General features: G+C 44.9%; 1 protein-coding gene across 1 annotated transcript in view; it reads left to right on the top strand.

Annotated features, from left to right (window-relative positions):
• The first annotated feature begins 16,899 nt into the window (after positions 1 to 16,899).
• LOC126195733 (testis-specific serine/threonine-protein kinase 4-like) overlaps positions 16,900 to 22,226 on the top strand; it is a 229,786-nt gene continuing 224,459 nt past the window's right edge. Inside the window, exon 1 of the mRNA XM_049934361.1 lies at positions 16,900 to 16,972. Coding sequence (XP_049790318.1) covers positions 16,900 to 16,972 — 73 coding nt within the window. The remainder of the gene's footprint in view (positions 16,973 to 22,226) is intronic.

The raw sequence follows: 22,226 nt of genomic DNA on the forward strand, positions 1-22,226 counted from the left end.
TTCATTGTCCTCTTCTTTAAACCATTAAATGCCATTAAGCCTCTTCAACCGGCGATATCCTTTCAATCCAGCACTGTTTCACTAACAGCGCATGGTCTCGCTTCTCGATAGCCAGACTGTTCAGTTACGTTATGGCTTGTCAAAGGATAGCGTGGATATCATACCGTCATACAGACAGTGTACGGCGCTAGATTTGCCCCTGGTGGCTACTGCTGGAACTTTGTTTTCCAGTGTAAATCGGTCCCACATTAACGCATTAGCATATCTGCCAAGTGTCGCTGCCATACGATAACTACAGCCCACATTCAACCTCCATGGGTAGCTGCAATTTATAATAATAACAAATAAATATTCCCTATATATAAACAATAAAAAAATCTTTGCAGAATGTGTCCGGAAATGCCTTCAAAACAATGATATCCAGTGGATGGTTTTTCTGCCCACAGCAAGTTAGCTTTACACAAGATGTTCGGAATGTCCGTCTCTTGCTTGAATAGAGGCCTCACATCGACATCTCATGGCCCCACGAACAAGATCCCAAATTCCAGGAGTACTGCATATTTACTCGCAGCCTGCGACAATTCGATTCCATTGGGATTCCACGTAATGCACAGGAGACGAATACGTAAATGACTTGAAATGGCCCCACAAGTAGAAATCACTTTAACGTGGTGGCCGAGTTGCTCGATCACCTCTACCTATGCATCGATCAGGGGACATTCGATGCAAGCATCGGCGACTGAAGCGTGCAGGAGCACCATCACGCATGAAGTGACGCATTTGACGAATGATCAGTGAAGTTTCTTCAAAAACATGAGGTACGATATTTTCCAGGAAGTTTGTGTACGCCTGTGCCATAAAGTTGTTTGCAAATACATGTGGTCCAGCTAACCGTTCACCAATGATAATGGCCCACATGTTGATAAGAACCGCACTTCGTGATAAGATGGGACTACTGCATGTTAGTTTTTATATGCCCATATGAGTCATTATGGACATTCGTGATACGCCTTGTCTGAGCTGCGCTTCATCTGTGAACAATACTAAGGGGGGGGGGGGAGGGGGGGAGTTTCGGATTTATAGCATACTGCTGCAAGAACTACTGACAGAAAATGACTCATACAGGGCAATCTGTTGGTGACAGCGCCTGTACACTTTGCAAATGATAAGGATACAACTGTTTTCTTCGCAACAGTTTCCAAGTAGTTGTATCCTCCTCTACATCTGGAGGTATAGGTCTTAGTCCTTTCCTCTTCAAAGCAACAGAACGAAACTTCTTATCAGCACCCAGACTACAATGGAGAAATTCAAACATCTTTCGATCTGGATATCTTCGCTGTCGGTACTGTTCCTGGTGTGGACGGCTAGCCAACGTAGCATCAATGCTCGCTCGCCAACGCCTGAGAGAGAGATTTCAGAGAATCTGCATCTCGCTCGCAGCACTGTCTGCAAGTGAATCACCGTCTGTGCGAAAACCGAAAAACAAGAGAACCAAAGCGTTTCAAATGTCGCGTGCGAGGGATGAAGAACGTTAAGTGCACTGGTAAGGTCATAAATGAGGAGGTTCTCTTCAGAACAGCTAAGGAAACCAATACGTGGCAAACACTAACTAGAAAATTTTAGAACATCCAGATTTAACATTCTTGTTTCGAGATGGACCTGTATAAGGACAAATTTATACTGGAAATACTGGCACATGTCGACAGATAATTGAGAACGTTTGAAGTAAGTACTACTCTGAAATGAATTGACTTGTATGGGAGTGGAAATCGTGACGAACCAGAACAAACTAGTCAGAAGACCTATAATTTCTCCACTCCCACCTCCAAGAAACGTCTCAAGGTCTTTCACCGATGCTCCTGACGCCCTCCCGACTCTTGCAACAATAACGCTGCACCCAAAACTTCACTACGACACCCACTCACTCAGTATAACTATCCAGATTTTATAGTGGAGTATGACTTGGTCTAACCCTGCGAACACACTAATATTACGTTGTTAATGAGATGCCGCGAATGAGTCACCACAGTTGCCTGTGGTTGTTTCGCTCTATGAGTTATTCGATTCTTACGACTAAGGGAAATTTGGACGTACTGAAATAAATTTGTGTGAAGGAATCTGTACGCCGTAACATCAGAAAATAATATTCTATATGCTTCAGAATGTCTTTAATAATTTAACTAACCACCTCAACACTATGTGGTGCTTTTATAAAGTGAAGCTACATATTAAAAACACGTAGTGAGTATTATATTATGATAGATCAGATGGAAATCTGGTTTGCTGCTTTATACGAACTACACGTCTGTATGTACATATAGTCTTCTGGAAAAAAATAATGGTGAACTATAACAAACTATGAAACGAGAAGCACGTTATGCTTTGAGATTGTTATATGAGGAAGAAAGTAAAAAAAAAAAAAAAAGCTATTGAAAATGGCATGCGATATGCTGTATAACACGAGTAAACTATCTTATCATTTTACAACGCAGAGTAAACATTCCTGAAAGTGACAAGATTTCTATACTATTCAGCTTAAAACAAAGCAGCGGTATCTTGTCATATCAATCAAAAGGTCATAAATGGAATGCCAGTCGCAGAGACTCGTTTTGCCGAACCTGAGATGAGGCTGCAGAAAAGAAAAGGGTCTAATCTTGCACCTATCCTCAAACACACTCATAATACATGGCATCAGTGACCTTAGTCAATAGAGATGGCTGGGGTATTAACCATGGTTGAATCCCTTGTTTATTAGAGATTTTACACTGCTGGCCACCGTAAATGCAACACCAAGAAAGACAAGAGGTAGCACAACAAAATTTATTTTGTAGATAACATGTTGACCAAGTATCAAACGATTACGTTTACAGACGTCTGTGACATGTGGTTCCTGCCATAATCAGTAGCCAGAGTAGCCGCCATTGTTGGAGATCACCGCTGCCACACGTCTCGGCATTGAGTCAAAGAGACGTTGGATGTGTTCCTGGGGTACAGCAGCCCAAGCAGCTTCCACACGCTGCCAAAGATCATCTGGTGTGGCAGCTGGGGATGTAATCTGGGTCACTCGTTGAGCAACTATGGACCACATGTTTTCTATCGGCGAAAGATCCGGAGAGCGAGCCGGCCAGGGAAGCACTTCAATCTGGTTATTGACGAAGAACCTTTGGACAATGCTTGCCACGTGTGGTCGCGCATTATCCTGTTGAAATATGGCTGTGGCCGAGCCCTGAAGGTAAGGAAGGACAACTGGCTCCAGCACCTCGGATATGTAGCGCCGGCTATTTAAAGTACCGGCAATGCGTACTCGAGGCGTGCGAGAGTAATATCCAATACCGCCCCATACCATAATACCCGGTGCAAGACCAGTGTGGCGGTGCATAATGCAGCTGTCCAGCATCCTCTCTCCACGGTGTCTCCACACTCGAATCCGACCATCGTGGTGCTGCAGACAGAAGCGTGCCTCGTCAGTAAAGACAACGTCATTCCATTCTGCCGTCCACATCCGTCTTGCATGGGGGCTTAATTATGTTGTAATGAAAATGATTTTGATTTCTTGCTTTAGCAGCTGTCTGTCCGATTACGAAGTCTCGTACCGGTTGGCCCTGACTCGTATTATTACGCAATCTGACTGCATTGAACAATAACAATGAATGAAATGGAAATTTTCATTAACACAATTAATTAATTAAGTCCCCAGCAACTATAAAACCAACGCAACAACAAGCACAAGAGTAACTGTTCTGTGTGTGGGAGTGTGACTCAACGTACGCATCTGGCACGGTTCTTCTTCAACAACACAAGAATTTTTAAATAACATTTATACTGAATTAATTAAAGGAAATAAAAATACCATAATTACTCAAGAGAACCACAATTACACTCTAATCCAAGAACACAAGCCAGATGCTTTGTTGACTGAACCTGTAATGACGCATTATTTAAAACATGGAAATAATGAAAAATAAATCAAGTTTCGTTACCTTCATATATTGATGACAAGCACTCAAATTATTACAATATATCTCCACACCGACTCGCTATTACAACATCTCAACAAGAATTTTTCAGTATCACATCTCAGCAAGCACTCCCTACTAGCACATCTCAACACGAACTGACTACTACGAGTCCTGGACAAGCACTGACTACTACGACATCTCAATAATCACTCTGCCAGTGGAGGCGGGCGAACAATGCTCTCTAGCGATCTCTGGCGCTGTGGCTCAGTGTAGCCACCTTTCAGTCTGTCATCACACCATTGGCGACGGAGACGTCTGTGGTTCTGCGTCAATGGTAGACGAAGCAATGGACGTCTTGCGGACAGACCACTCTGCTGTAAACGGCGTCGAATGGTACGCGCAGACACTGGATGATGCGTTACAGACGCAATGTGCTGTGCTACGGTTCGGGATGTCACTGAGCGATCCGTCACTGCCATGCGCACAATTTGCCTATCAGCACGTGCAGTGGTGCACCGAGGTGAATGAGATCGACCACGTCGGTCCGTCGTACCCTCCTGCATCCAACGGTCACATATCCGCATTACAGTTGTTTGGTTTCGTCCAACACGACTAGCGATTTCTGTGTATGATAATCCACAATCTCGGTAAGCCACTATACTTCCTCGGTCGAACTCGGATACTTGATCAAAAGATGTTCGCTGTTGTCTACGAGGCATAACTGATCGTCTTGTGAAACAACCACAAGGTAAACACACGTGCCGAACGTACACTCGTCGAAATCGCCAAGCCTTAAATGGCGCTATGAGGTGGCGCCACAGGCGCGCGTGATGTGCGTCTGCGCTTAAATTCTAATCAGTTGCATATCTCATCGCTGCAAACCCATGGTGTAAATTTCACTTGATTCGGATGCTTCCTTCAGGGTGTTGCATTTACGGTGGCCAGCAGTGTATATTCGTTCTGTTTCTTCTGCGAAGCATGTCTAAATTTTCGGGGAACAGATGACCGAATTTTTGCATATGTTCTGCCATTTATAAATTTGAGTAGTTCCACTCTGCAACGGTTCGTTTTATAGATTGATTTCTTTTTTTTGCCATGTATTTTTCTTTTTTCTATAGTCTGTACTTACGGCCGTTGGTTGTTATTCCTGTGTGGCCCCATCAGTACGTAAACAGTAGGTCATGCAACTCATTTTTAGAGTTCTGTACCTCAAGCGGTAGAAATGGAAACCGTATAGGATCACTTTTTGTCCGTCAGTCTGTACCCCTTTTCCACAGGAACGGGTAGGCGTATTATGTTGAAATTTATGTCGTGTATTGAGATCTACGGTTCCGTAGCTGGTACTGGTGTGTTTCTCAACCAAGTTCTAGCTGCATCAGTAACTTCTACATCGTTGCTGCAGTGCGGCCCACGATATCCATCCTTGAGTGGGCTAAAGAAGTGGAAGTGAGAAGGCGCGAGGTCCAGGTTGTAGGGTGGAAGAGGAAGAATTGCCCACACACGTTTCGTGATCTACTCTTAGGTGTGTAGACAGACTGATCAGCCAGAATATTATGAGCACCCACGTAATAGATGGTATTTCAATTCTTTCCTCTACTTCAGTGGTTCCCAACCTTTGAGACTATTACTCATGAGTGCAATCAAATATTGGCTAGTAACCCTCCTCCCTCCTCTCCCACCGTCAACAACAATAGCGTCTAACTGAACTTTAGAATGAAAAAGAATTTTCTTTGAACGCTTTTACTTTTAAAAATGATGGAAGATAAATGACATTTAATTTTCCTAGGTGTATTATTAAACCCCAAAATAACGAATCATTGAGACAATTGGTATCGGTTAATTCTAACAATATTTTATTTATAGAAAGATGAAGTAATTTTCAGAGCATCGCGAGTGTTTTCTACAACTCCGCCTCAGAAAAGGAAGATAATTATCCACACTGATGGTATATATTTATTACGGAACGTGTTTCCTCTGTTACACTCCCCTCCCTACTGATACCTGCTTCACTTATACCCTGCAAGTCCATTTTAAAATCAACCGAGTCAGAGGATGTACACTATACCTACTGCTTGCGTACCACTAGATTTCTGGAATACTTACCCCTGAAATGGTAGAAATTGTGATAATGGATCGCCAAGATTACAAACACTCTCACGATGATGCTCGAGGTCATGAAAAGTGCAGTAGGCACCTCGAATCTATCAGTAAGGCCATAAGTTTTTTGTGAGTCTGTAAAAATGAGGAAGAAAAACGTGATCAAACAGTTAGATAGTCGGATCACAGCTTGTAAATACCAATAGGAAAAACCTGAAATCAATTCATGCTACTTTAACATTTTATGTCACTCATATCAATTAGAGCAGTGGTTCCCAGCCTTTTTAAAACTGTTTTGAAAAGAGTACAAAACATACAACGCCCTCCCTTCAACCTGGGGGAGTGTACTAGCCATGAGTACTTTCCTAGCCAAGTTTTTGAAAGGCCTTCTATAGCTTTTTATCACCAATGCACTTTTTGAAACCATGAGACAAATTTAGAGCATGTGGATTTGTTAGCACCACATACTTGACTTCGTCTGGCACTGAATGCTTTATGCATTCGCCTAAATCAAAGCTGTGGTTAACAGTCAATAAATGTAGCTCTCCAGGCTTGTTCACAACAGAACCTTAAGTTGATGGGTTGACGTCATCCCACTCAATATCGTCAAGGGAGTGATATCAGACGACTCAGTACTACTGTCAGTGACGGACATTCTTCTCGACAGATAACGTGAACTATAAGTTGTTGTGAGACGCACTTTCAAGCGGGTTGGATCTGCAACTTTTAATGATTCATGCAGGTTCCTTTTCTGTGTAGCAGAAATACCTTTCTGTCGAAAGAAATTATTGATATCCATCTCTGAAATAAATACAAGGAAACTTAACTTCCGAATAAATTAATAGCAGGCTCTTTCAGAGGATCTCTAACCTGCCATTGTAAGCCAGCTTATGAATCTAGTGTCATTTCAGTTAGAAATAATAATATGCATTATGTATAAAGATGGATGCTCACGTGGAAAACTGTAAATATTTTGAGCCCATCTAACGAAACAAGAAAACATCTACATCTTTATCATACCCCGCAAGCCACCTAATGGTATGTGGCGGAGGGTACTTTCGGTACCACTATCTGATCCCTCCAACCCTGTTCCACTCGCTAATAGTGCGTGGGAAGAATGATGGTCAGTAAGCCTCTGCATTGGCTGTAATTTCTCGAATTTTCTCCTCGCAGTCAATACGCGAGATGTATGTGGGGGGAAGTAATATGTTGTCCAACTCCTCCTCAAAAGTGTTGTCCCGAAACTTCAATAGTAAATCTCTCCGTGATGCACAACGCCTTGCTTGTAACGTCTGCCAGTGGAGTTTGTTTAGCATCTCCGTAATGCTCTCTCGCCAGCTAACCGATCCCGTGACGAAACACGCCGCTCTTCGTTGGATATTCTTCATCTCCTCTATCAGTCCCACCTGATAGGGATCCTAGATAGATGAACAATACTCAATAACCGGGCGAACAAGCGCCTTATAAGCCACTTCTTTCGTGGATGAGTTACATTTCCTTAAGATTCTTCCGATGAATCTGAGTCTGGTATTTGATTTTCCCACTATCTGTTTTATGTGGTCATTCCACTTAAGCCGCGCGGGATTAGCCGAGCGGTCTTAGGCGCTGCAGTCATGGACTGTGCGGCTGGTCCAGGCGGAGGTTCGAGTCCTCCCTCGTTCATGGGTGTGTGTGTTTGTCCTTAGGATAATTTAGGTTAAGTAGTGTGTAAGCTCAGGGACTGATGACCTTAGCAGTTAAGCCCCATAAGATTTCACACACATTTGAATATTTTGAACATTCCACTTAAGGTCGCTCTGGATAGTTGCGCCTAGGTATTTTATGGCGGACGCTGTCTCCAGCTATTTGTCATCAGAAGTATAGCTGTGCGGTAGTGGATTTGTTTTGTGTATGGGCAATATGTTACATTTATTTACATTCAGGGTGAACTGCCAGAGCCTGCACTATTCATCAATTCTCTGCAGGTCGTTCTACAAATTCTTACTATCTTCTGGAGTTGCTACTTTGGTATAAACAACTGCATCATCGGCGAATAGCCTTAAAGAGCATCCGACGCTTTCTACTAGATCATTTATAAATATTGCCCGCATCTCGTGGTCGTGCGGTAGCGTTCTCGCTTCCCACGCCCGGGTTACCGGGTTCGATTCCCGGCGGGGTCAGGGATTTTCTCTGCCTCGTGATGGCTGGGTGTTGTGTGCTGTCCTTAGGTTAGTTAGGTTTAAGTAGTTCTAAGTTCTCGGGGACTTATGACCATAGCAGTTGAATCCCATAGTGCTCAGAGCCATTTGAACCATTTATAAATATTGTAAACAGCAACGGACCTATCACACTTCCCTGTGGTACTCCGGATATTACCTTTACATCTGTCGATTTTGTTGTGTTAAGAGCGATGTGTTGAGTTCTATCTGCAAGAAAGTCTTGAATCTAGTCGCAAGTCTGCTCCGATACTCCGTAAGCTCGTATTTTTTCCCATTCAACGGCAATGCGGGACGGTGTCAAATGCCTTACTGAAATCAAGGAACACAGCATCAAACTGAGCGCCGTTGTCCATCGCGCTGTGGATCTCGTGGAGGAACAGAGCGAGCTGAGTTTCGCAGTATGTCTGTTTGCGGAATCCACGTTGATTTTTATACAAGAGACGTCATAATTCTTGAGCATAAAACATTTTCCATAATTCTACAACAGATTAACGTCAACGATATAGGCCTATAATTTGTGAATCTGTCTTACGGCCTTTCTTAAAAACGGGAATGACTAGCGCTTTTTACCTGTCGTTAGGTACCTTACGTTGCTCAAGTCGTCTACGATAAATTACTGCTAGAAGTGGGGCAAGTTCTTTCGCATAATCCTTGTAGAATCTTATAGGTATCGCATATGGTCCTGACGCCTTTCCGCTACTAAGCGATTGTAGCTGCTTTTCAATTCCGCGATCGGTTATCTCAATATCTGCCATTTCGACGTTCGTACGACGATTGAAAGGAGGGACAATGTTACGATCTTCCGCAGTGAAACAACTTCGAAAGACGGAAACTGTGTTATCTTCCTTTTCGGTGCCGCTGTGGTTGCTGAGAGAACGAGTAGATGAATTTGACCCACTTACTGATTTTACATACGACCAAAATCTCTTAGTGTTTTTACTCAGGTCGGTTCACAACGTCTTCTCTCGTTGCTCTACTTACGTTCATTTTGTCTTCATTCAGCTTTATTTGGCAGCTAGGTACCCAAGTGCTTCACCTCTCCTGCTCCCACTCGCTTCCTTCACTCTCGGCCTCTATTACAGAAGCAGTTCACAAGAGCAGACCCACGCGCCGCCTATCAAGGTGGGATAAAAAAAGTTTTGATTATGTACTAATAGCACAGTATTAAGAGCTTCTCATATAATATTATAAATAAAATCTGAATCTAACATTAATATTAATTAATAAACGAAAATAGGAATTTTTGTGCGCAGACCAGATAATAATTCCTCCATTTTTATTGCAGCAGGCAACCCAAACACAAGATGAAACTTCCTGGCAGATTAAAACTGTGTGCCCGTCCGAGACTCGAACTCGGGACCTTTGCCTTTCGCGGGCAAGTGCTCTACGAGGTACTGGCGGAAGTAAAGCTGTGAGTACCGGGCGTGAGTCGTGCTTCGGTAGCTCGGTTAGAGCACTTGGCCGCGAAAGGCAAAGGTCCTGAGTTCGAGTCTCGGACGGGCACACAGTTTTAATCTGCCAGGAAGTTTCATATCAGCGCACACTCCGCTGCAGAGTGAAAATCTCAATCTCCAAACACAAGATGATTCACTGTTGCAGTTTCCCCATCAGCGCTGTAACCGGGTAGCAGCATCTTGTCGCCCCTATCTCATTCCATCTTATGGCATCATACACCAGCTACTTTATCTTCGATGTAAATATGCAGGCTGAAGCGGCGCATGAAAATTTGTAACAAGGCCAGGATTTGAACATGAGTCTCCTGCTTACTACACTGCTGGCCACCGTAAATGCAACACCAAGAAAGACAAGAGGTAGCACAACAAGATTTATTTTGTAGATATGTTGACCAAGTATCAAATGATTACGTTTACAGACGTCTGTGACATGTGGTTCCTGCCAGAATCAGTAGCCAGAGTAGCCGCCATTGTTGGAGATCACCGCTGCCACACGTCTCGGCATTGAGTCAAAGAGACGTTGGATGTGTTCCTGGGGTACAGCAGCCCAAGCAGCTTCCACACGTTGCCAAAGATCATCTGGTGTGGCAGCTGGGGATGTAATCTGGGTCACTCGTTGAGCAACCATTGACCACATGTTTTCTATCGGCGAAAGATCCGGAGAGCGAGCCGGCCAGGGAAGCAATTCAATCTGGTTATTGACGAAGAACCTTTGGACAATGCGTGCCACGTGTGGTCGCGCATTATCCTGTTGAAATATGGCTGTGGCCGAGCCCTGAAGGTAAGGAAGGACAACTGGCTCCAGCACCTCGGATATGTAGTGCCGGCTATTTAAAGTACCGGCAATGCGTACTAGAGGCGTGCGAGAGTAATATCCAATACCGCCCCATACCATAATACCCGGTGCAAGAGCAGTGTGGCGGTGCATAATGCAGCTGTCCAGCATCCTCTCTCCACGGTGTCTCCACACTCGAATCCGACCATCGTGGTGCTGCAGACAGAAGCGTGCCTCGTCAGTAAAGACAACGTCATTCCATTCTGCCGTCCACATTCGTCTGTCATCACACCATTGGCGACGGAGACGTCTGTGGTTCTGCGTCAATGGTAGACGAAGCAATGGACGTCTTGCGGACAGACCACTCTGCTGTAAACGGCGTCGAATGGTACGCGCAGACACTGGATGATGCGTTACAGACGCAATGTGCTGTGCTATGGTTCGGGATGTCACTGAGCGATCCGTCACTGCCATGCGCACAATTTGCCTATCAGCACGTGCAGTGGTGCACCGAGGTGAATGCGATCGACCACGTCGGTCCGTCGTACCCTCCTGCATCCAACGGTCACATATCCGCATTACAGTTGTTTGGTTTCGTCCAACACGACTAGCGATTTCTCTGTATGATAATCCACAATCTCGGTAAGCCACAATCCTTCCTCTGTCGAACTCGGATACTTGATCAAAAGATGTTCGCTGTTGTCTACGAGGCATAACTGATCGTCTTGTGAAACAACCACAAGGTAAACACACGTGCCGAACGTACACTCGTCGAAATCGCCAAGCCCTAAATGGCGCTATGAGGTGGCGCCACAGGCGCGCGTGATGTGCGTCTGCGCTGAAATTCTAATCAGTTGCATATCTCATCGCTGCAAACCCATGGTGTAAATTTCACTTGATTCGGATGCTTCCTTCAGGGTATTGCATTTACGGTGGCCAGCAGTGTAGGCAGATGCGCTAACCACTGCGCCACCATGGCACAATGGATTTGCACAGCTGTACGAAGTACCCTAGCACGCTTCCCTCTTCAGTCCAAACACCAGTTCACCCTTCAGTCCACTTGGTATTCCTCCAAAACTCGAACAGCATTGCTGAAGCTCTCCAACTTTATTGGAGTAACACATCAGCATCGAATGAAATGAGGAATCCTGCCAGAAACTCAGGCATAGGTGCTGCAAACCATTGTGCCAGGGTTGTGTAGTGCTTAGAGACCCAGGATTGAATCCTGGCTCTGGTACAAATTTTCATTTGTCGCTTCAGTCTGAAAGTATCTAACCAAAATTGTTTCCTTTTTAATTAGTGAAAGTATCAAAGATAAAATAGTTCCAAATTAATTATTCAACAAACCTGCATCTGACTGCGTCTGTGAACTTCTTTCTTGTACTCCTCCATTTTGCCAGATATGCTACATGTATTTGACTCAGCAATCAAGTTTAAGAGGATAATGCCGTTTGTGTAATGGCATTGAGATGGTACTGAAAAATTAACTTTTGGCCCTGATGTTTACTTAATGAAATTATATCTTGACTTGAATAATGCCAGTTGTGCAATGGCATGAAATTAGTTATTTGGAATAACTTTGCTCTGATAACATTAGTTATACCAAAATCGATTTCAAACCATGAACTGCACATATATAATGCATGCAGGCCTTATTTTCTTTACGTTCTTTCATTGGTGGGTAACTTTACTTTACTACTCATTTTTATCTTCAGTACAAGCAAAGGATGTGGATTATGATTCAGGCTGTTAGATTTAAACACAATGTTGATCTCTCTCTCTCTCTCTCTCTCTCTCTCTCTCTCTCTCTCTCTCTCTCTCTCTCTCTCTCTATATATATATATATATATATATATATATATATATATATATATATATATAGTTAAAAACCATTTCCAACATTTTTGTAGTACAAATCACACTTACAAAAATTTTTACAAAACGCTTACTGCGTCAAACCTTGGACATACAAATCCTAACACTGAACATTATCTAACAAAAACCATTTTTGAAATTATTTGAGGTTCGTCGATGACATTGTAATTCTGTCAGAGACAGCAAAGGACTTGGAAGAGCAGTTGAACGGAATGGATGGTGTCTTGAAGGGAGGATATAAGATGAACATCAACAAAAGAAAAACGAGGATAATGGAATGTAGTCGAATTAAGTTGGGTGATGTTGAGGGTATTAGATTAGGAAATGAGACACTTAAAGTGGTAAAGGAGTTTTGCTATTTGGGGAGCAAAATAACTGATGATGGTCGAAGTAGAGAGGATATAAAATGTAGACTGGCAATAGCAAGGAAAGCGTTTCTGAAGAAGAGAAATTTGTTAACATCGAGTATAGATTTAAGTGTCAGGAAGTCTTTTCTGAAAGTATTTGTATGGAGTGTAGCCATGTATGGAAGTGAAACATGGACGATAAATAGTTTGGACAAGAAGAGAATAGAAGCTTTCGAAATGTGGTGCTACAGAAGAATGCTGAAGATTAGATGGGTAGATCACATAACTAATGAGGAGGTACTGAATAGGATTGGGGAGAAGAGGAGTTTGTGGCACAAATTGACCAGGAGAAGGGATCGGTTGGTAGGACATGTTCTGAGGCATCAAGGGATCACCAATTTAGTATTGGAGGGCAGCGTGGAGGGTAAAAATCGTAGGAGGAGACCAAGAGATGCATACACTAAGCAGATTCAGAAGGATGTAGGTTGCAGTAGGTACTGGGAGATGAAGAAGCTTGTACAGGATAGAGTAGCATGGAGAGCTGCATCAAACCAGTCTCAGGACTGAAGACCACAACAACAACAACATATATCATCTCTCATTTTCGTGCTAAACTTTGCTCAGTGTAACTGCGCAGCGAGCGCGCGTCCTACCTTACAGCTGTCATCACACGTCTGCCTCTTCCGGGCACCCACCTGCGACTAACGAGTTTTTTACTGTGCGCGCCCGGCTCTCTTAACCATCAAATATCCTCCTACTCAAAGATATTATACTCATTCCACCTTGCGGTTGGCAACTAGCGACTTTATTTTCTGGACCTACCCTGATCAGACTTTAGCACATACCTTCCAAGTCTCCATATATGCCGATCAGCCACATTATGACAACCTACCTAATAGCCAGTATATCCTCCTGTGGCACCGATAACTGCGGCGACACATCGTGGCATGAAAGCGATGAGGCCTTGGTAGCTCGCTCGAGGTGGTGGCACCACATCTGTACACCCAAGTCATCTAATTTGTGTACATTCCAGGGAGGGGGGCGATGAGCTGTGACGCCACATTCAGTCACATCCCACATGCGTTCGATCAGGTTCAGATCTGGCGAGTTGGGAGGCCAGCACATGAACTGCAACTAGTCACTGTGTTCCTCGAACCACTACATCACACTCCAGGCCCTGTGACATGATGCATTAGCTTGCCGAAAAGTGCCACTGCCGTCAGGAAACACCATCTTCATGAAGTGGTGTATGCGGTCTGCAACCAGAGTAAGATACTCCTTGGCCATTATGGTGCCTTGCGTGAGCTCCACTGGACCCATGGATGTTGACGTGAGTGTTCTGCAGAACGTAATGGAGCCGTCGCCAGCTTGTCTCTGTCCCACAGTACAGGTGTGAATGAGCTGCTCCCCAGAAAGGCGACAGATTGGCGCCCTCCTCATGGCATTATGAAGAAGGTATCTGGATTCATCAGACCATGCAACGCTCTGCCACTATGCCAACCTCCATTGTCGATAACCACATGCCCATGTCAGTCGTAGTTGACATCATGGTGTTAACACTAGCACATGCATGGGTCGTTTGCTGTGTAGGTCCACCATTAGGAGTTTCGGCGCACTGTGTGTTCAGATACTTGTACTCTGCCCACCATTAGAGCCTTATGTTAATTTCGCCTCAGTTCGCCGCTTGTACTATCTTACCAGTCTGTCCAGCCTTCGAAGTTCGACGTCTATAATGAGGGGTGGCCACCCAACCTATCGTCATTTGGATGTGGTTTCGCTTTGGTTTTAGCCACATGTTGAAGTCACTAACCATAGCAAGTCGTGCAGTTTCTCAAATGTGCCGAGCCTCCACGCCCTCACTATTTGCCCTCAGTCAAACTCAGGCAGACCCTTCGTCCATAGATACTAGTAGACTTGCCTTGCTGTGCAGAAGCTGTAGGGCTGGTGTGGCTTCAACATAAACCACGTGACTGTTTGCAAAACGTGGCGGGATTTCAAATAAGCGGTCTGCCATCCTATGTTTGTATCGTATTTTCCCCACATTTCTCAATTGACTGCAAAACGCTTCCAACAAAAATTACTTTTTTATTTGCGAAAAATTATGCCAGAACTACATTTGACCTGAATTTGTTCACAGTACCATTTATAAAATCTAACAAATACATCGAACGCCACTCTGGTGGTCAGCGGGACGAAATTACTATAAACTATGAATTAAAGTAAAATGTCGTTAAAATTCTTTTAAACAGTAAGAGTGGGCTCGTGTCAAAACTTTAAACATTGGATTCGCCGCGTTTTGAGCTCTAGTCACTTATAAAAGAAAATGGGATATTGGAATTATGTCAACTATAGGTGCCAAAATTGTCTACTTTAGGAGCAGGTCCATTTTAGAGTATCAATTTTGGGTGCACTTCAAACGTTCAGTTCCCACTAATTTTACAAAAGTTTAAACTATCAGTTTAAAAAAATGATATTATAGATGAAAGGTGAGACTTTGAAGTTTGAAAATAATTTTGGAGCCTAGGTTTAAAAATGACAGACACTGTAAATATAAATTATAAATATACATTGTAAATAATAACTAACCTATCAAAACACTTCTCCGCGAAGTACTTCGAGCAAAGGCGCGTATGTGCAGATGGCTTAAAGTTTTTCCGTTTCAGGGCCTGTATCCAAAGCTGCCTTCGGTTTTCATCCTTAGGGAAGCTATGAGTAGGAACGAGAAACAATTATACTTACTTCTGTAACCGAATTATCACAGATACTTTCCAAAATGTAATATGAGTCTGACTTTACAGGCATCACTTTCAACACTTTAATTTACGTGATACTCTATTTCAAGTGTAAAAAAACATATAAAAGTCACTTCAGCAGATTTCAATAAACGCATCTGCACTATCATAGAAACACTTACACGTGAAATGTAATGCCATTTCCCCAGACAAAACGCTGAGTACAGCCATAAGCGCAACACGAAACAACTGTGTTTTGCCACCATTCACCTGACTTCAGCCAAGAGATGTTGGAGCCACGAAAATGATGTCAGGGCCAGTCTATTATATTTATGGTCGAAGGGCAGACCGCTCACCTTCCCCATTCTACGCGCGGACGGTACGCTCACTGATGCTACATGCATTGTGCGTGTGTCAGTACTCGCCAGGCGGCGCTGCTATCGATAGTAGATCGTTGGTCTTAACGTTCTGGCTGATCAGTGTAGATGTTTGAGAGAAGAAAAAGTCTCTGAACCGTATAGTTTCAATTGGTTAAAAGCACCTATGCGTGGGTTTCAGGCAGGATCCCCCATTTCGTACGACGATGAGGTGCTATTCCAATGCATTTGGAGAGCATCTGCAATGAATGCTTTTGAAGTTTATGGGGAATACCAAGTGGACTGAGTTGTGACTGGGAATTTGGAATGACGTAGGAGGGGGGGGGGGTGCTAGTGTAGTCCGTGCACAGTTATCGCATCTGTGAGCTAGAGACCTGGATTGCGATCACAACGTTGGTGTACATTTTCTGTACCTTCTGTTGTGAGACATGACACTTTTCTAACTCACTACATCAGTTACACAAAAATTGACAGTTTTAGAATTGTGGCATGTACTGGATAAATTTCAGCGTCTGGGCGCGATTCAGATAATGCACATTTCGAAATAGAGTCTTCCGACACGTTGCAGAATGAAGCAGCGGAATTGCATCGCTGTGAAACGTCCGCTGACAACTTTCGCCTCGCTACCTCAACCTGAATATCACGTCTCCCGCCGAGCAGCCTTTTATTTCCGCGTCACGAGGCGGTCGGGGTGGGGAAGAGGTCGCCGAAATGGAGTAGCAAATAAAGCTGTCAGAATACGTGCTACGAGAAGGGGGGGAAGGAACGCGGAGGGCAAGACACGAGGCCCGAGGAATCGGGCGGCAAGCGTCCCCTTGACACAAATCCCGGCCGGCAGTATTTGAAGCAGGGAAACAATCTCCCGCTCGATGAGGCGGTGGGCGGGGGGTTGTGGAGGGGAGGGTAGAGGAGGGGTGGGGGGAATACAGGCGCAACAGCCACGCCTGCCGAGCCGCGCTCCCGATAAACGCGGCCGCGCACCGCCGCCCAGATTGCGTGTGAAATATTTAAATGGCGGCGCGCTGTTTATGCCCTCGTAAAGAGGCCGCCATCTGCGGGCTGCGCGCCTCGTAACGCCGCCCATCATGGCCGGCAGCGCTGATGCCCAGGTGGGCGGCGCAGCGTCTAACGGCCTCGCTCAAGGAGTCGCCCGAGGAGGTTGGCAGCAATGCCGTGTACGTCCCCTACACCGTATACAGGGCGTCGAAAAAGTTTGCGCAAGGTATTTCATTATGAATAGGGTAAAGGGGAAGTATTGCGACACGAGCTTTAGCACAGTTCTTGATGTGACTGTTACTTTTCCTTTTTTCAGTCCTCAGTCTTCTGACTGGTTTGATGGGGCAGCCACGAATTCCTTTCCCGTTCCAACCTCTTCATATCAGAGTAGCACTTGCCTCTTAAGAGCTCAATTATTTGCTGGATGTATACTAAACTCTGTTTTAAAGAAAAATGGCTCTGAGCACTATGGGACTTAACATCTGAGATCATCAGTCCCCTAGACATAGAAATGCCCGAGACAGGATTCGAACCTGCGACCGTAGCAGCAGCGCGGTTCGCGACTGAAGCGCCTAGAACCGATCGGCCACAGCGGCCGGCAACCCTCTACAGCTGTTATCCACTACAGCTCTCTCTGGTACCATGGAAGTTATTCCCAGATGCCTTAACAGTTGTCCTGCCATCCTGTCGCTTGTTACTGTTTTCCATATATTCCTTTCCTCCTCAATTGTGTGGAGAACCTTGATCATTCCTTACGTTGCCAGTACACCTAATTTTCAATGTTGCTCTGTGGCACCACACCTCACATGCTTCAAATCTCTTCTGTTACGTTTTTCCCAAACTCCGTGTTTCATTGAATGCTGTGGTTCCAAACGTACATTCTCAGAAATTTCTTTCTCAAATTAAGACCTATGTTTCATTCTAGTAGGCTTCTCTCGATCAGGAATACAATTTTTGTCAGTGCTAGTTTGCTGTAAAGTCCTCCTTGGTGCCTAGGCAGCAGAATTCTTTGACGTCGTCTATTTCGTGATCACCAATCCTGATGTTAATTTCTCGCTGTTCTCATTTCTACGACTTCTCATGACTTCTTTCTTCGATTTACTCTCAGTTGCTATGTGGCGTTGCGTTCACCGAAAGTTGTTAGAAGGAGAGACACTGCACAGTTGACCACAAGATTATTAGAGGCGTAACCGCTAGTATAAAAGGAGGCTGGGGGATCGTGTTGTCAGTAGAGAACCAGTAATAGCAGCATTAGTCAGTTAGGAGAGCTCAGTGACTTCGAACTTCGAACAGTCACTGGATGTCACACACGTAACAAATTCATCAGGGATTGCCTTCTGAGGCTGCACAAGTGGACTGTTGGTGATGTGATAGTGAAGTGGAAAAGTGAAGGAACAACCACAGCTATAACAAGACCAGAAAGGACTCATGTACTGGTGGACAGAAATCCTCTAACAGTGAGGTGGTGGATGTAAAAAGTCAACTGAAATCAGCGGAAAGAATGAATCGTGAGTTGCAAACTGCTTCTGACAGTTCAGCTAGCATAATGACAGCGCATAGAGAAAGATAAAAAAATTGAATGCAGCGGTCGAGCGGCCCCTCACAAGCCACATAGTTCTGACAAGCGAGCTTTGGGTGGCATAAAGAGCGCCGCTACTTGCAGGGGGTGACTGGAAACGATTGATTTGGAATGATGAATCATGCTGTACTCTGTAGCAGTTGGATGAAAGGTTGTGGATTTGGCGAATGTCTTGTGAACTTACTGTTTTCATCAGCATGAGAAAGCACCCAGTAATGAAACAGGATGTGTCACACAGTGGTTTTTGGACAATAAAATTCCTGGAAAGGACTTGCCTGCCCAGTGCCCCGAACTGAAAAAAAAAAAGGTTCAAATGGCTTTGAGCACTATGGGACCTAACTTCTGAGGTCATCAGTCCCCTAGAACTTAGAACTACTTAAACCTAACTAACCTAAGGACATCACATGCATCCATGTCCGAGGCAGGATTCGAACCTGCGACCGTAGCGGTCGCGCGGTTCCAGACTGCAGCGCCTAGAACCGCTCGGCCACTCCGGCCGACCCGAACTGAAACTATTGGAACATCTTTCAGATGAATTAAAACATCGTGTCCTCTCCAGACCCCAGTGTCCAACATCACTAACTTCTCTAGTTTCGGTTCTTGAGGAAGAATGGGAATGCCGTCCCTTCAGAGAGATCCAGACACACAAGTCGTCATTCAGGCGAAGGGATTCAGCCCATAATAATGCAAAGAAGGAAGACTGAGTTTAACGTCCCTTCGACATCGAAATAAATTTTTGGAAATTTGTACACTACTGGTCATTAAAATTGCTGCACCACGAAGACGACGTGCTACAGGCGCGAAATTTAACCGACAGGAGGAAGATGCTGTGATATGCAAATGATTAGCTTTTCAGAGCATTGACACAAGGTTGGTGCCGGTGGCGACACCTACAACGTGCTGACATGAGGAAAGGTTCCAACTGATATCTCATGCACAAGCTGCAGTTGGCCGGCGTCACCTGGTGAAACATTGTTGTGATGCCTCGTGTAAGGAGGAGAAATGCGTACCATCACGTTTCCGACTTCGATAAAGGTCGGATTGTAGCCTATCGCGATTGCCGTTTATCGTATCGCGACATTGCTGCTCGCGTTGGTCGAGATCCAATGACTGTTAGCAGAATATGGAATCGGTGGGTTCAGGAGGGTAATACGGAACGCCGTGCTGGATCCCAACGGCCTCGTATCACTAGCAGTCGAGATGACAGGCATCTTATCCGCATGGCTGTAACGGATCGTGCAGCCACGTCTCGATCCCTGAGTCAATAGATGCGGACGTTTGCAAGACAACAACCATCTGCACGAACAGTTCGATGATGTTTGCAGCAGCATGGACTATCAGCTCGGAGACCACGGCTACGGTTACCCTTGCCGCTGCATCACAGACAGGAGCGCCTGCGATGGCGTACTCAACGACGAAGCTGGGTGCACGAATGGCAAAACGTCATTTTTTCGGATGAATCCAGGGTCTGTTTACAGCATCATGATGGTCGCATCAATGTTTGGCGATATCGCGGTGAACGCACAGTGGAAGCGTGTATTAGTCATCTCGTCATCGCCACACTGGCGTATCACCCGGCGTGATGTTACGGGGTGCCATTGGTTACACGTCTCGCTCACCTCTTGTTCGCATTGACGGCACTTTGAACAGTGGACATTACATTTCAGATGTGTTACAAACCGTGGCTCTACCCTTCATTCGATCCCTGCGAAACCCTATATTTCAGCAGGATAATGCACGACCGCATGTTGCAGGTCCTGTACGGGTATTTCTGGATACAGAAAATGTTCGACTGCTGCCCTGGCCAGCACACTCTCCAGATCTGTCACCAACTGAAAACGTCTGGTAAATGGTGGCCGAGCAACTGGCTCGTCACAATACGCCAGTCACTACTCTTGATGAACTGTGGTATCGTGTAGAAGCTGCATGGGCAGCTGTACCTGTACACGCCATCCAAACTCTGTTTGACTCAATGCCCAGGAGTATCAAGGCCGTTATTACGGCCAGAGGTGGTTGTTCTGGGTACTGATTTTTCAGGATCTATGCACCCAAATTGCGTGAAAATGTAATCACATGTCAGTTCTAGTATAATATATTTGTCCAATGAATACCCGTTTATCATCTGCATTTCTACTTGGTATAACAATTTTAATGGCCAGTAGTGTAGTAAATTCCTTTGGGACCAAACTGCTGAGGCCATCGATCCCTAGCCTTACACACTACTTCAATCTAACTTAAACGAACTTACGCTAAGGACAACAAATACATCCATGCCCGAGGGAGGACTCGAACCTCCGACGGGGGAGCCGCGCGAACCGTGGCAGGGCGCCTGAAACCGAGCGGCTACCCCGCGCGGCAACATCAAGGTCGTTATAGACGGAGCACAAGATCGGATTGTTTCAAGGATAGGGAAGGAAATCGGGTGTGCAAAAGAACCATCCCGGCATTTGGATGGAGCGATTTAACGAAATCACGTAAAACGTATACCTGGATGGCCGGACCCAAGTTTGAACTGTCGTCCTCCGCAATGCGAGTCCACTATGCTAGCCACTGCACTACCTCGCTCGGTCCCATATTAATGTCTACTAACAAGTCTCCGGATTCTTTTGATCGCATAATGTAGATGAATTCTTTCACCGAGCGAGGTGGCGAATAGATTAGCGCACTAGATTCTCATTCTCAAGGACGATGGTTAAAATCCGTCTCCGGCCATCCGGTTTTGCGTGATTTCCCTAAATCGCTCAAGGCTAGTGAGAGGATGGTTCCTTTGAAAGTGCACGGTCGATTTCCTTGAAACATCCAGAGCTTGTGTTCCGTCTATAACGATCTCGATGTCGACTGGAAGCTAAACCCTTATCTTTCATTCCTTAACGGGACCATTCACAAAACAATATCTTACCCATCGACCAAGAAGGCCAGTGTGTGTTGCGAGATTCAGACGCCCATATAGTTATCGCTTAGGCAGCTCAGTGTTAATAACTGCTCTTACATACAGGTGCCAGTGGTCCTCCGTCCTGCTGGAAAAAAAAATTAATTGGGATTTTCTCGCAGTCTTGGAAAATGTCGGATGTATAACATACACAACTTAGGTGAACTAGTGTGCGAAGGGCCCAGCTGCAACAGGGACACCACTACCGGGAACCAGATGAAATGGCAACTTACAGTTGACGCAAAGCTAAATTTTGGTTCAATAACACCGTTCCACCTCCATTCATGTGGGAGAAGTGAAATCGAATGACTAAGATGGTCGTCTTCGTGTGCTTATCAGTGGAAACCCTAATTTGCGAATTTCCCCTACAAAATCAACTTTGCTCATAATTCTGGACCTACCGATGATTGCTGAAGTGTAGGACCTTCAGATGAAGAGATCAGAATAGTCTTGGTATCTACCAGGGATATTATTTAAAAAAGTGCTAACATTGCGTGGGAAGTTAAAGGGGAACAGCTCGTTTTGTTCAAATTTGCTTCGTGGCCAAGCTAGAGCGGAGGAAGGCCTTTTTCTCGGTGTTCTTGAGTGGTGCCACTTTAGAATAGACAATCTAAAAGCGTGGAAGTGAGAAACACGCCACCGAAAAGAAAGCAGTGACAGAGATCAGCGCAACTTCACCCGTAAGGTTGGCTGTGTGGGCTACACTATGTGATCAAAAGTATCCGGAAACCGCCAAAAACATACGTTTTTCACATTAGGTGAATTGTGCTGTCACCTACTGCCAGGTACTCCATATCAGCGACTTCAGTAATTATATATCGTGAGACAGCACAACGGGACACTTCGAACGTGGTCAGGTGATAACGTGTCACTTGTGTCATACGTCTGTACGCGAGATTTACACACAT

The sequence above is a fragment of the Schistocerca nitens genome, chromosome 7 (assembly GCF_023898315.1).
Source record: "Schistocerca nitens isolate TAMUIC-IGC-003100 chromosome 7, iqSchNite1.1, whole genome shotgun sequence".
NCBI classification, from domain to species: Eukaryota; Metazoa; Arthropoda; class Insecta; order Orthoptera; family Acrididae; genus Schistocerca; species Schistocerca nitens.